Source organism: Chlorocebus sabaeus, chromosome 15, assembly GCF_047675955.1.
Source record: "Chlorocebus sabaeus isolate Y175 chromosome 15, mChlSab1.0.hap1, whole genome shotgun sequence".
Classification (NCBI taxonomy): Eukaryota; Metazoa; Chordata; class Mammalia; order Primates; family Cercopithecidae; genus Chlorocebus; species Chlorocebus sabaeus.
The window spans coordinates 17,046,661-17,061,092 of record NC_132918.1 but is presented as its reverse complement, the minus strand read 5'-3'; the positions used below and the strand labels follow the sequence as shown (position 1 = coordinate 17,061,092).

Here is a 14,432-nt window from a genome sequence, read left to right as displayed (position 1 = left end):
AAGAAATTAAGGCTGAGGCAGGGCAGTGAGAGGGAAGGAGATGGGGAAGTTCTCAAAAGAGATGATTTCTGAGTTGGTATTGAAAGATGTGTGGGATATTGGCCAAAGTAAAAGGGTGGGAGGGCATCTGGGACAGAGGGGACAACAGGAGAAGCGTAAGCAGATTCACAAGCTAAACTGTCATCTATGGCACAGTGAGGCTGCAGTCAGCAAAATGGTGCCAGGTTGTAGCAAGCACCAAGTGTCAGCCAAAGAACTTAGCACTTTTATTCTACAGGGGATAGGAAGTGTGGGTGGGGTGGAGGAGTGGCAACTGGAGGATTAACAGTCAGACTGGAGCACTCAGGGCTGGTAACAATCATTTCACAACCTTGACGTGATTAGGCCTAATGTGTGCAAGTCAAATAAATGCAGCCTGAGCATCCGTCCTGGTTTGACTGGGAATCATTCAGGTTTAAAACCATTATCCTGAGCCAAGCATGGTGCCTCATACCCGTAATCCCAGCACTTTGGGAGGCTGAGGCAGGAGAATCACTTGAACCCAGGAGTTTAAGACCCACCCTGGCAATATAGGGAGACCTCGTCTCTACAAAAAATACAAAAATCAGCTGGGCATGGTGGTGCGTGCCTGTGGTCCCAGCTACTTGGGAGGCTGAGGTGGGAAGATTGCTTGAACCCGGGGAGGCAGAGGTTGCAGTGAGCCAAGATCATGCCACTGCACCCCAGCCTGCGCCACAGAGACCCTGTCTCAAAACAAAGAAAACAACACTGTTGACCTAGCATGATTATTAATAGCAGTCCCTGCTACTCTCAAGGATGTCCTGGTTTGGACAATAAATTATATGGCTACCTAAATACATGTAACTTGGGGACTATCTATCTGTGTTTAATATCAATGATAATAGACATACATTTTAAAAGTTACAAACCAGGGAAAGGTGAGCTTCCCAACAGGTATTCTACAAATGGATTACAGGTGGGGCACTAGCTACCAATGTTTAAATAATTTATAGAGGTAAAAACTTAAAGCCATTCTGTCTAACTATACAGAGTTGAAGAGTTGGCATCAGAGTTGGCATTCTATTTGAGAACCATTTGTGTAACTCTTTATAAATCTTGTGAATTCTGTTATTCAAGCTCATACAGATTCCCCCAAAATTGCTTCCAGAATCCCCAGTATACAACACAAATGTAACTGTTTCTGACACGAAAAATAGTAAGCAGCACTGATGTAGATTAATTGTGGGAGCTCAGGAAAAAAAAAAAAGAAATCAGGACAAAAAATTCACTAGTGACTAAGTTATCATGAGTGTCCTCACAGCATAGCCCAGCAGGGAGGGCATGAAACTAAGAGACCATGAATTTCTTTTGCAGTTTCCATTTCGCCAGCATAACTGATCACAGGTTTAAAAAAAAATTTTTTTTAAGAGACAGGGTCTTGCTCTGTCACCCAGGCTAGAGTGTAGTGGTGTGATCATACACCACAGCCTTTACCTCCTACGCTCAAGAGGTCCTCATTCTCCCCAGTAGCTGAGATTACGTGCCACCACATCCAGCTAATTATTTTTTGCAGAGACAGTCTTACTTTGTTGCCAAGGCTGGTCTTGAACTCCTGGCCTCAAGGGGCCTCCTGCCTTGGGATTACAGGTGTGAGCCACTGTGCCTGGCCCTGATCATATGATCTTGATGATGTCCTTGACTCTTTCTGAACCTCAAGTTCCCTTAGCTGACAAATGGAAATAACAATGGCAACCAGTCATTTATTGAAAAAATGAAAAGAGGTGATATTAGTAAAAACCTTCATAAAATCTAGAGTACTTTATAAATATGAGGTATGCTAAAAAGTTATGTTCTTTAAGGTCTCATTTCTCTCAGGGATAGCCTCTTTTTCCACTCGCCACTGATGTCCCTCAGGGGCACCCTTGGTAGAATCCCCCAGATCTTTCTCTCACTCCAAACACCTTTGTTTCAACTACTTCTGCCACTATCCATTTGCCGACCACTCCCAAATCCGTATCACCAGCCCAGTTCTGTCTCCTGAGCTCTGGATCTGTATATGCAGCTGTTTATGAACAGCTATACTTGACTAGTCAGCTGACATTTCAAAACAGGGTCCCAAACTTTATACCTTCACCCCTAGGTCTGCTCTTGCTCCCAAATCAGGGTCATGGTCCCCATCCACCCAACTATTCCAGAATCTGTCCCAGGAGTCATCTTTGACTCCTTCCTCTCCACTGCTCCATACTCTCCCCTCCAACAGCAGCTCTGATCAGCTGTCTTCCAAATCAGTCCCACTTCATTAGTTCATGCTCTCACCTGAATTAGCACTTCCTAAATGGTCTTTTGCCTTTTTTTTTTTTTTTTTTTTTAAAGATGGAGTCTCCCTCTATTGCCTAGGCTGGAGTGCAGTGGCGCAATCTTGGTTCACTGCAACCTCCACCTGCTGGGTTCAAGCGATTCTCCTGCCTCAGCCTCCTGAGTAGCTGGCACTACAGGCGCATGCCACCACGCCCCGCTAGTTTTTTAATATATATATATATTTAGTGGAGACGGGGTTTCACCATACGGGCCATGGCTGGTCTCAAACTCATGACCTTGCGATCCGCCTGCCTAAGCCTCCAAAAGTGCTGGGATAACAGGCGTGAGCCACCGTGCCTGGCCCACTTTTGCTCTCTTACATTCCAGTGTCTACACTGCCACTGTGAAGGACTATTCTAAAACACAGTTTTGAGCATGTGACTTCTCTGCTAGAAGACTTTCGGTTGCTCCTTTCTTGTCCACAGAGCTCTTCCTCACCTGACTGGTGCTTCCCTTCTGCCTCCCTCTCTGACCTTTGAACTTTAAGCTTCAGTCAGTCTAAACCACTTGTAGTTCCTCAGCTATACCATCCCCTCCCACTAGAACCTTCACATACTGCTGCTTCTGGCTGGAATGCCCCTTTCACCCGTCTCTTCTCTGGTTTCTATTATAAGGAAATCTAGCACAAATCTAAACTCCTGAGTTCAGGAGTAACACAGGCTGGAACTGAATTCAGGCTCCACCTCATATAAACTGTGTCACCTTAAGCAAGTCACTTTTCTTTGCATTTCAGTCTCCTCTGTCACATTAAGAACACCTGCCTGATTGTATTACCATGGGCTAAACTAACTGCACACAAAGCACTTAGCACAATATCTGCCACAGAGTAAATGCTCACTATATGCTCAATAGATGTTATTCTTACTGTAAGCACTCAACCTTGACATCTCAGATTAGACACGTTTCCCCAGTGCCCAGGTCCACTTTAGATGTTTTTTCCAAGACTCTTGCAGCAACCCACAGACGCCTCTATCATAATTCTCCTTCCATCATTCAAGCACCCACCTTATCACTGGCAGTTGGTTTATCACCCCTCACTTGACTGTAAGCTTCTCAAGATTAGGTATCTGCCTTACACATTTCTGTTTTGCCAGACCAGCCCCTTGCCTTTGTGTTCAGTTAACGTTTATTTAATACGTGATGACTCCCAGGGTTTTAATTTTATTAAACAGCTTGTTAAAATTTCATAATATGACACACCTTTGATGAGGCAGGCAATATACTCCAGTTTTTCACTTGAAAATTCAATTACAGGTAAGCACAGTGACTCATGCCTGTGATCCCAGCACTTTGGGAAGCCAAAGTGGGAGGATCACTTGAGCCCAGGAGTTTGAGAACAGCCTGGGCAACATAGCAAGACTTTGTCTTTCCTAAAAAAGAAAAAAAAAGCCAGGCATAGTGGCACACACCTGTAGTCCCAGCTACTCAAGAGGCTGAGGCAGGAGTAGCCCTTGAGCCCAGAAGTTCAAGGTTGCAGTGAGCTGTGATCACACCACTGCATCCCCACCTGGGTGACAGAAAGAGACCTTGTCTCTAAGAAAAAAATAAAGGGTAAAAAAAAAAAAATAAGTCAATTACATTTCTTCATTCTATACAAACATAAAGTGAAGGAGAAGTGGTAGACAGTTCCCACATAATTTCATTTGGCAGCAAAAATAAATACATGATGCTCACTTCAGCAGCAAATATACTAAAATCAGAACAATTCAGAGAGGACCAGCATGCCCCCTGCAGAAGGATGACACATATTTGTGGTGTTACATATTTTCTTTTAAAAAGTAAATATGGCTGGGCGTGGTGGCTTACACCTGTAATCCCAGCACTTTAGAAGGCCGAGGTGGTTGGAACACCTAAGGCCAGCAGTTCGAGACCAGCCTGGCCAACATGGTGAAACCCTGTCCCTACAAAAATACCAAAAAAAAAAAAAATTAGCCGGGCATGATGGCAGGTGCCTGTAATCCCAGCTACTCGGGAGGCTCAGGCAGGAGAATTGCTTGAACCTGGGAGGTGGAGGTTGCAGTGAGCCCAGATGGCACCATTGCACTCCCGCCTGGGTGACAGAGCGAGACTCCATCTCAAAAAAAAAAAAAAAGTAAATATATGTTATTTTAAAAGAAGTAATTGTGCATAAAATGAACATTTAAGAATGATTAACTGTACTTTCACACTTCATAGAAATGTCTCAGATCAAGCTCAAATTGAATGGTAGAGATAGGACGTCCCATTAAAATAATGAGGGTATTTCTATGCTTAGGGCTATATTTGTAGAAGTGCCAGAAAAAATAAAAAGGAAACTATAAATTGGGCATTATCTTACACACCTGGTAGCTGAATCAATCTGACCTTAATTTTTCATAGGTACTATCTGCAGAGACCAACTCAGGTTGTTCACCTGTCAGAACTAATACTGATTAAATAATGCCCCCGACACTATTCTTAAAACCTTTTGCTGCCATATGTTTAAAGAAAAATCCTAGCAAATCAGCTAAAAATTGTGGTTAGTGAAGTTACAATGTGCATGAAAAAATAGGCATCATCACAATTTCTGGACAATCATTATTTACTGATGTTTTAAAGTTAAATCTACCTGATAATAGTAAATATTCCAGTTCAAAACTGTTATGAAAGAGGTTAGCACGTTGGAATTCTGCAGGTTCCAGCTGAGCTGTCATTTAAACCACACCCACACAGCCCAAAAGCACATCATGCACAGAGAATTCAGGTGAGGTGACATTAAGTCTCAACAACTTTGGGGACATTTGGCATGATAAAAATCCTTGATCAACTAGTCCAAAAGCACTGTCACCCATAAGAAACAGGGGAACACGCAGCACAAATACCTATTTCAGCACTTCTTTTACATTATGTCACTGAAAAGATTCATAGTATAAGCAGTAGTAAGTTAGAGAATAATCAAGACAAGCCAGGCTCATGCTCCGAGCTCCCTTGGGACACCATTATTACCTTTAGTCTCATTGTCCTTCCATCATTCAAATGCCCACCTTAACACCGGCAGTTGGTTTATCATCCCCCACTTGACTGTAAGCTTCTCAAGTTTACGTATCTGCCTTACACATTTCTGTTTTGCCAGACCAGCTCCTCGCCTTGGTGTTCATTTAATAAGTGACGACTTCCAGGGTTTTAATTTTATTAAACACTGAAAAAGAACTTGTTAAAATTTCATAATATGACACACCTTAGATTAGGTAGGCAATATAGTCCGGTTTTTCACTTGAAAATTCAATTACAGGGCCGGGCGCAGTGGCTCAAGCCTGTAATCCCAGCACTTTGGGAGGCCGAGACGGGCGGATCACGAGGTCAGGAGATCGAGACCATCCTGGCTAACCCGGTGAAACCCCGTCTCTACTAAAAATACAAAAAACTAGCCGGGCGAGGTGGCGGGCGCCTGTAGTCCCAGCTACTCCGGAGGCTGAGGCAGGAGAATGGCGTAAACCCGGGAGGCGGAGCTTGCAGTGAGCTGAGATCCGGCCACTGCAGTCCAGCCCGGGCTACAGAGCAAGACTCCGTCTCAAAAAAAAAAAGAAAATTCAATTACAGGTAGGCACGGTGGCTCATGCCTGTGATCCCAGCACTTAGGGAAGCCAAAGCAGGAGGATCACTCTTTAGAAGAGTTTATCACTCTTCTAAACTATACATTCTAAACTCCCTCCTATGAGATTTTGTAACTACACCTGTTCTACACCTCTCAGCTCCTAGCTTTTTAATAGCTATATAGTAACATGACTTCTCCATCCTACTAGACTGTGGTTTCTTCTAGGTCACTTTAGTGTCTCCCCAAAGCTTCACACAGGATTTCAATTCATGTTAAGTCTAGGTAACTGAGCACAAAGCATGGCACTATGATAGCTATATCAGGGGATCCAGTAAAGTCTTTTTAAAAGAAATTCGGTTTTCCTCATAAAGCAAATACTAAAATATACATTGATATGCATACGCACATCAATTCCACTTTAGAAATAGAAAAATTATCCCTGGGGGAAAAAGTTATTTTTTTAATACATTTTTTGTAGAGATGGGGAGGCTGGCACCGTCTATGTTGTCCAGGCTGCTCTCGAACTCCTGACCTCAAGTGATTCTTGCACCTCAGCCTCTGTAAACTCAGCTGATAGGAATAACCTAAGCACATTCTGAGAATGACCCTGTAGGGCTGACACACCTAAATGTGTGTTCTGAGCTAGGGAGTCCCCAAGTGCCCAACCCAGTGATTTTTTCCTTATATATGATAAACATGTGAGCAATCCCCACCACGGAACATGGGATGTGTGGGGAAAAGAAAGAGAGATCAGCCTGTTACTGTGTCTATATAGAAAGAAGTAGACATAAGAGACTCCATTTTGTTCTGTATTTGAGATGCTGTTAATCTGTGACCCTACCCCCAACCTCATCCTTGCAAGAGACATGTGCTGTGGTGACTCAAGGTTTAATGGATTTTGGGCTGTGCAGGATGTGTCTTTGTTAAACAAGTGCCTGAAGGCAGCTTGCTGGTTAAAAGTCATCACCATTCTCTTAATTTCAACTACCCAGGGACACGTACACGACTTACACGGCCAAAGGTCGCAGGGACCTCTGCCTAGGAAAGCTAGGTATTGTCCAAGGTTTCTCCCCATGTGATAGGCTGAAACAATGCTGCTAAAAGGTTTATGGAGATGTTTACATATGCATATCAAGACACAGCATTTTCTTTTGAACTTATTCATGTCACAGAGATCTTTGTCCATATGTCTTACTGCTAATTTTCTCCCTTCGATGATCCTATTGTCCTGCCACTCCCTTATCTTTAAGATGATAAAGATAATTATCAATAAATACTAAGGGAACTCAGAGACCAGTGCCGGTGTGGGTCCTCTGTTAAGCTGAGCGCCGGTCCCCTGGGCCCACTTTTTCTTTCTCTATACTTTGTCTCTGTGTCTCATTTCTTTTCTCAAGTCTCTCGTTCCACCTAACGAGAAACACCCACAGGTGTGGAGGGGCAGGCCACCCCTTCAGGGATGTACAGGGGATCGGGGCCCTGAGTTTTGGGTTAAATGAAGGTTGCCAGGTGGAAGTCATTAGGGGGAGGACATCAAGTGACAATGCTATGTAAACTGCATGTTTGCAGGCAGTTGTGGTTTTCCTGCCCTGCCTGCCACCACTGTACTGCAGAAAGACAGACATGTTGTCCAGCCTGCTGCCAATGGCCCATTTCTATATATAAAGTAGTTCTTTTGTCCAGCCCACCACCACTGAACTCTTTCCCTTGTTTGTAAGCCCCTAATAAAACCCTATGTTTTGGCTGGGCACGGTGGCTCATGCCTGGAATCCCAGCATTTTAGGAGGCCAAGGCTGGTGGATCACCTGAGGTCAGGAGTTCAAAACCAGCCTGGCCAACATGGCGAAACCCCATCCTTACTAAGAAGTACAACAATTAGCCAGGCATGGTGGTATACACCTGTAATCCCAGCTACTCCGGAGGCTGAGGCACGAGAATCACTTGAACCCAGAGGTGGAGGTTGCAGTGAGCTGAGATCACGCCACTGCACTCCAGTCTGGGTGACAGAGTGAGACTCCATCTCAACAACAACAACAAAAACATGTCTTGTCTGCAGGCTCTGGGAATCTTCTTCAGCCTCTTCAACCTGGTGCCTTCACTACTGAGGTTAATGGGGGTTTGGCGCAACAGTGTCCCAACGTGCTGGGGTTACAGGCATGAGCTACCATGCCTGGATAAAAGAAGTTTTAAAATAATTTATTACTACATGTTCATTGTAGAAAATCTAGAATATACCAATATGAAAACTGAAGATACAACCTTATGGCCCAGAAGAAAAAATCATGTTTTAAATTATATCTTTCTGCTTTTTCTATACAAACATAGATACATGTTTTGATATATAAATAGTGTATACGCTATTTTGTAGCCTTTTCCTGCTTAACATGTAGTACACATCTTTTGCAAGTCATTAAACATTTTACAACCTAAATTTTTTTAACTGCCTAGTATTCCCAAATATGAATTTACCATTATTTAGTCTTTTACTGCTCTTAAATTTTTTCTTTTTTCTTTTTTTTTTTTTTTTTTTTGAGATGAAGTCTCACTCTGTAGCCCAGGCTAGAATGCAGCGGCATCTCAGCCTCCCAAGTAGCTGGAATTACAGGCGCGCGCCACTGCACCCGCCTAATTTTTTGTATTTTTTAGTAGAGACAGGGTTTCACCATATCATATTGGCCAGGCTGGTCTTGAACTCCTGACCTCAGGTAATCTGCCCGCCTTGGCCTCCCAAAGTGCTAGGATTCCAGGCATAAGCCACCATGCCCGGCCTTCATTAGTTGAAATGGTGCTGCAAATAAAAGAAAAAATGATTGCTGAATGTGCCTTCACGTTTATTATAAGTGGCCATGCTTTTAGACTAGTTCAACAAGTTTTTGGTTTTTTTTATCTTTGTCTTATGGTGCTGATGAACAAGTTTTTTAATCCTATAAAATGTTTCCATCTTTATAGCTAGAGGTTTGCCTATATCCATCATTACTTACCATAAATTCCATCTTAGAGGGATTATGGGGTCAAAAAATAAACACACTACTAAGGCTTCTGATGGATATTGTCAAACCGTTCTACAAAAACGTGGTTCTAACATACATTTTCTCCAGCAGTGTACACTTCTCAGTATTTTAACCTGCACTGAGATTACTATTTTTAAAAAAAATCTGTCTGCATAGCATTTGGAAATCAGCCTTCAGGACTTCCCCAGACTGTCTTCTTTTGTTCCTCTAGTCTCCTGCTGCCTGGTCATCTAAATTACACCTCTGCCCTTCCCAGAGCTCCTTTTGTTAGTACTTTTCCACTGCTCACGTCTTCTGGTGGCTTTGCTATAACACTGAAATTTGCCTAGCTAGTATTTTATCCCCTTAGGGCCAAAGTATCAACTAATCTGATGAACTAATCCATGCTAATGCAAAGGGGCTCATTTTCAGCAACACATATGCAATATAACATGCAGTTTCAGGAAAATATATTGTCTACAACAGCAATGCCTTTTATCTTATAGAGCATTGGTTCTCAAGTTTTGCTGCAATTAAGATCATCTGGGGAACTTTTATGATGATGATGATGATGATGATGATGATGATGATGATTCAGACGGAGTCTCGCACTGTTGCCCAGGCTGGAGTGCAGTGGCGATCTCGGCTCACTGCAAGCTCCGCCTCCTGGGTTCACACCGTTCTCTTGCCTCAGCCTCCCGAGTAGCTGGGACTACAGGCGCCCGCCACCAGGCCAGGCTAATTTTTTTGTATTTTCAGGAGAGACGGGGTTTCATCATATTAGCCAGGATGGTCTCGTGATCCACCTGCCTTGGCCTCCCAAAGTGCTGGGATTACAGGCGTGAGCCATTGCGCCCGGCCGGAACTTTTCTTAAACACTGCTAAGAACATTCATCTCCCAGAGATTCTAAGTAAGTTTGGTATGTGGTGTAACCTGAGCATCAAGTGTTTTTTTGTTTGTTTGTTTGTTTTGTTTTGTTTTAAACAGTTCTTAGGTGATTCTAACAGCATTTGTGTTTGAGATGAGTCAGAGAGATCCTAAGTAGCTTCTCCTTAGGGACTATGGGGAACCCCAACGAAGAAAAGCGCAATGAACATAATCTCAATCATCTGACTCACTGTACAAGATAAAGGAGATAAAGAGTAGTAAAGGGTAAAGTATTTGCCAATGACAACAGAATAACATTCACATTTCTTGATGGTAGGCGGCTGACGCTGTGTTAGGAAATAGGCTGAGCTTAATCTCTCAAACAGCTTCAATAGATTTTGTAATTGAGCCAATCAATTCAAACTAAAATTATTTGAGTAACGAGGTTGACATCATGCTATTTATTTACTTATTTATTGATTTGAGACAGAGTTTCACTCTTGTTGCCCAGGCTGGAGTGCAGTGGCACGATCTTGACTCACCACAACCTCCGCCTCCCAGATTCAAGTGATTCTCCTGCCTCAGTCTCCCAAGTAGCTGGGACTACAGGCACCTGCCACCAGGCCTGGCTAATTTTTTGTATTTTTAGTAGAGACGAGGTTTCACTATGTTGGCGAGGCTGCTGGTTTCGAACTCCTGACCTCGTGATCTCCCTGCCTTGGTCTCCCAAAGTGCTGGGATTACAGGTGCGAGCCACCGCGCCAGGCCATGACACCATGAAATTTAGTAGTAGCGCTCCAGGTTTCAACTATATAAATTATTTCCAGTTTATATTTATTTTATTGCTTCAAAAAAGGTGAGCATTCTTATAGATGTTCCCACAATCCACAATGAACCCTTTGGGACAACTAGAAGACTCACTACAAGTACCAGGCACTTAAATACATTACTAGACCTTACAGCAAACCTACAAGGTAGGTATTGCCCTATTTTACAGGGAAAGTTCAGGAAGATTTGAGGTGACACTGGTAAATTGCTTTATTGGGTAGAATATGTTTCCATCTGAATAATGATGTTTCTGATATTTCACAATTTAGAAGAGAAGTGGTAAGAGCCATTTCTCTGCAAATCCACTCCTGAGCCACAGTGTCAGGTGAGAACACTGGTTACCTCATCTATTACTGACTTCAGGTTACACCCACTATCATTCTCAAGCACCACCTGAGGGTATACTTTGTGGAGGACCTTACACAGCCTTGTCCTTGATGGGTTGGCAAGCCTAGCTGGGAAAGAAAAGCTTTTCTCCAAACCTAGCTTGTCCGAGATTACTTATGATGGAAAAGACTTCTTTGGTGACCTGAAAACTAAGAATAATCTCTGCAGCCAACATAGTTTGATCCTTTTCCTGTTTTCCTATGTTTAAGCTATTGTAGAAGACCATTAACCCACCCAGGTAAACATCAAGTAAACATCACTGTTCCTCAATCTTTGAAGGGTATTACTTCCAAATTACATAATTTCATGGGGGAGGAGAGGGATTGCAGGGCTTCCTACACCAAGATTGACTTTAATGACACCAGTGCTAAGGAAGGGGATGATCATTTTCACCATGTCAACATTATAGGAAGCAGGAGGAAAGGAAGGGGGGCAGAGGTCTATAGTTTCATAGACCTTTCGTAAGAGAGAAAAAGCTTTGGAGGTGAGAATGTGGCTGAATTCAGGAAAAGCAAATCCATGTTAGGAATGTGCTACAATAGCTACGCTACCCTAGTAAGGGGACTTTTCACAGGATAAAGCCCCACAGATTATGTAATCCTACACATAGTGAATGGACAGGGAACAGGAATATAAACCCTCTGGGAAAATCATATTTTTAAAAAATCAGCTTTCTCAGGTTGAAATGATTTTTTTCTTCTTTCTCTAGTTGTCATTTCTGAAAGAAGGAGTTTATAAAAATATTCTAAGATTAAAGCCCAAGGTTGTGAGGAGGGAGGAGGCTTAGTTTTGGAGAAGGTTAGAGTTTAGATAGAGCAGGCTGCTCAGAAATACTGTCCAATCAGAGGGCTCAGCCTTGGCTGCAGACTGTAGTTTAGATTTTAGATTCTCTGACACTAAAAATAATACCTCTTACCATGGAATAAACCAGAGACAGTTACATTTTCCTGTCCATGGGAGGAATGAACACACACCTATGATACAGTGGAGAGAAATGCTACCCTCACGGGTTAAGGCAGGTAACCTCACTCAGGAAAAGGTTATCTGACAGCCAAGGACATAAAATAAATGCTGTAGGGCAAGCAGAAAACATGCATCATGCAAACCAGGGCTGCCGCCTCCTCGCCTCCTTTCAGCCAGCCCAGCCTCCCAGTCCCCGTTCTTGGGCTGAGCTGAGATCTGCCTCGGGTGAAACGCCTCCTCACCTCCTTTCGGCCAGCCCAGCCTCCCAGTCCCCTTTCTTGGGCTGAACTGAGATCTGCCTCGGGTGAAACGAGAAATCCCTACGGTTCCTCAAGTGCTTGGATGGAGAGCCCTGCCTGCTGTGCCCCGGAACGGAGCGCTCCACAGCCTGGTAACATTGGGAGACTGCCCTTGCCTGCTTCTGCTTCTAAGGTGGCTGCATTCCCAGGAACCAGAGCCTGCTTTTCCCGAGCTCTCCTAAAAACATTTAACTCACTCTCTGCCGGCCCCTATGAGAGAACGACAGTGTGGGGAAGGGAGGTTTATAAAATGCTGAAGAATTTGCCTTTTGACGTTGCAAACCAAGGAAGAGGAAGATATTTAGGACAGACGAAGGTTTAAATAGTTGTCATATTCTATTCAAGCACTTCTTCCCTGTCACAAACGCAGACGGGGAAATGCAAATCTAGCCCGCTGCTAGCAAGAAGGCGAATGCGATACCCTGAAAATTCCCGATTGGACCACCTTACAAAGCGATAGCCTCAATGCATTAGGAAAAAACCTGCGTTTTCGTGGAACCCGGCGGAGGAATTTTGTATCCCCTTCAAATATTGCGTAAGAGGAGGAAGAGAGAAGCAGCGCTGGGCTGCACCTCACCACTTGCTGTGCACCCCGGAAAGTGGCGTCCAGCAGCATCAGCTTCCAGGGGTCAGACACAGAGCCGGGCAGCGGGATGTACACGTAATAGGCGGCCAGCGCCACCAGGGCGGTGAGCAGGACACAAGACGACCTCATCTTCCCCCGGCTCGGCTCCCCAGCGGGTTGGCAAAGAGGAAAGGGCGATGCCACCCGGAGACCTCTGGCAAGTTTCTGCCCGCGGCAGCTGCTCATTCACGCGTTTCTTATAAGCCCAGGAGCCAATCAGAGGCTGCGTCGGGAGGAAGTTGGAGCGCGGACGTGCCCCCTCTACGGTGTCCTTGCAAAGTGTGGCAGTCACTCCAGGTTTGAGGAAGGCTCTGTCGCTGCGGTGGCGGTAGCATAGCGGACCCTGGAGGACACTGGTTTGTACTGCATGCGTGTGAGGATGGCTTTCCTCCTGGAGGGTCTCAAATGGAAAATAGTTTCAGTGTGACGAGTCTCTGGACAAAGCAAGTGGGTCATTCTGACTCAGAGTACTGAGAAAGGAAATAAAAATTCTGTTTTCTGGAGCCAGACTTGGAGTGGTTTGTAGTTCTAGCTGATATACGGCAAAAGAAGATATTAAATTCTTCTGGCTCAAGCAATGAAAGACCAGTAGTACATCTAGCACCCACGTCTTGTTTCTAAATCCCATGCTCCAATAAAAGGAACCACGGCTTTTTGATACCACCTCTGAGAAAAGGCTGATACCAGGGCTGGCGCTGTAAAGTACAAGATGAACCTGTTGTGCCAGAGATGCGGAAGTGCTCAAAAAATGATAGGAACTGGTCAAAATTCCACAGCTCCCAACTTGAAGGGTCTTCTAGTGGCTAAACCTGGGATAATTTTACCATCAATATGAATCATCATAATGGATTATAACCCATTGATTAAAATAAAACTCAGCAATCTATATTAATATAAATAAATGAGGAAAGAAGAAAGGCTTTTCTTAAAATAGAATGCCAACTAGTAACCACGGAAAATTACAAATGAATGCTAAAACTAGAGGGTAAAAATTTGACACAGAATTTTGGTTCTTCATTGGAAGATCTCTCCACAAATTACTACAAAGGGAAAAAATAAAACTTTATTGGAGAAAATTGTGGATATCACCTAAAAAATTCTTTCAGTGGGTCAATGGTAGCAGAAATACATTTAAACCCAGATTTCTTGTTAATGATTGGGGGTGAGGAGGGGTGGGTGAGTACTGAATGGGAGAGAGAAAACTTCACTAGCAAAATTTCAACCAGAAATCCAGAAGGAAAACATTTAAAGACCTGTTTCAAGAAAGTGGTAGGATGACAACTCCAAACTTATTGATGAAGATCTTAAAACACCTGGTATGTATAATTATGCATCTTAAGATAGTAATTTTAATTTAATCTAATCAATAGAAGTGAAATAACCATAAATTCGATTCTGATAATGATATTTTTAGGAAACAGTTGGCTTCCTCTTCAAAGTTGAAGGAAAACTGATAAGAAGGGCACACTTTCATGGTATTTCAAATAAGTTCTCTCTCTGGTTTTTTTTTTGGGGGGGTTGTTTTTGTTGTTTGTTTGTTTGTTTGTTTTGTTTTTGAGATGGA

At 43.5% G+C, this 14,432-nt stretch overlaps 1 protein-coding gene and 1 non-coding gene across 4 annotated transcripts in view; one reads left to right on the top strand and one right to left on the bottom strand.

Annotated features, from left to right (window-relative positions):
- The window catches only part of NCEH1 (neutral cholesterol ester hydrolase 1), an 89,567-nt gene extending 75,642 nt beyond the window's left edge, over window positions 1–13,925 (bottom strand). The window contains exon 1 of one of the 3 annotated variants that reach the window (XM_007972091.3): window positions 12,821–13,925. In XM_007972091.3, the coding sequence (XP_007970282.3) occupies window positions 12,821–13,054 (234 nt within the window). In that variant the 5' untranslated portion in view covers window positions 13,055–13,925. The remainder of the gene's footprint in view (window positions 1–12,820) is intronic. The other 2 variants (XM_037988561.2, XM_073023461.1) reach the window with 2 other exon arrangements.
- Window positions 4,025–4,127, top strand: LOC119620760 (U6 spliceosomal RNA). Its single transcript, XR_005237312.1, has one exon. It is a non-coding gene; the product is annotated as a U6 spliceosomal RNA (small nuclear RNA).
- Window positions 13,926–14,432: the final 507 nt, after the last annotated feature.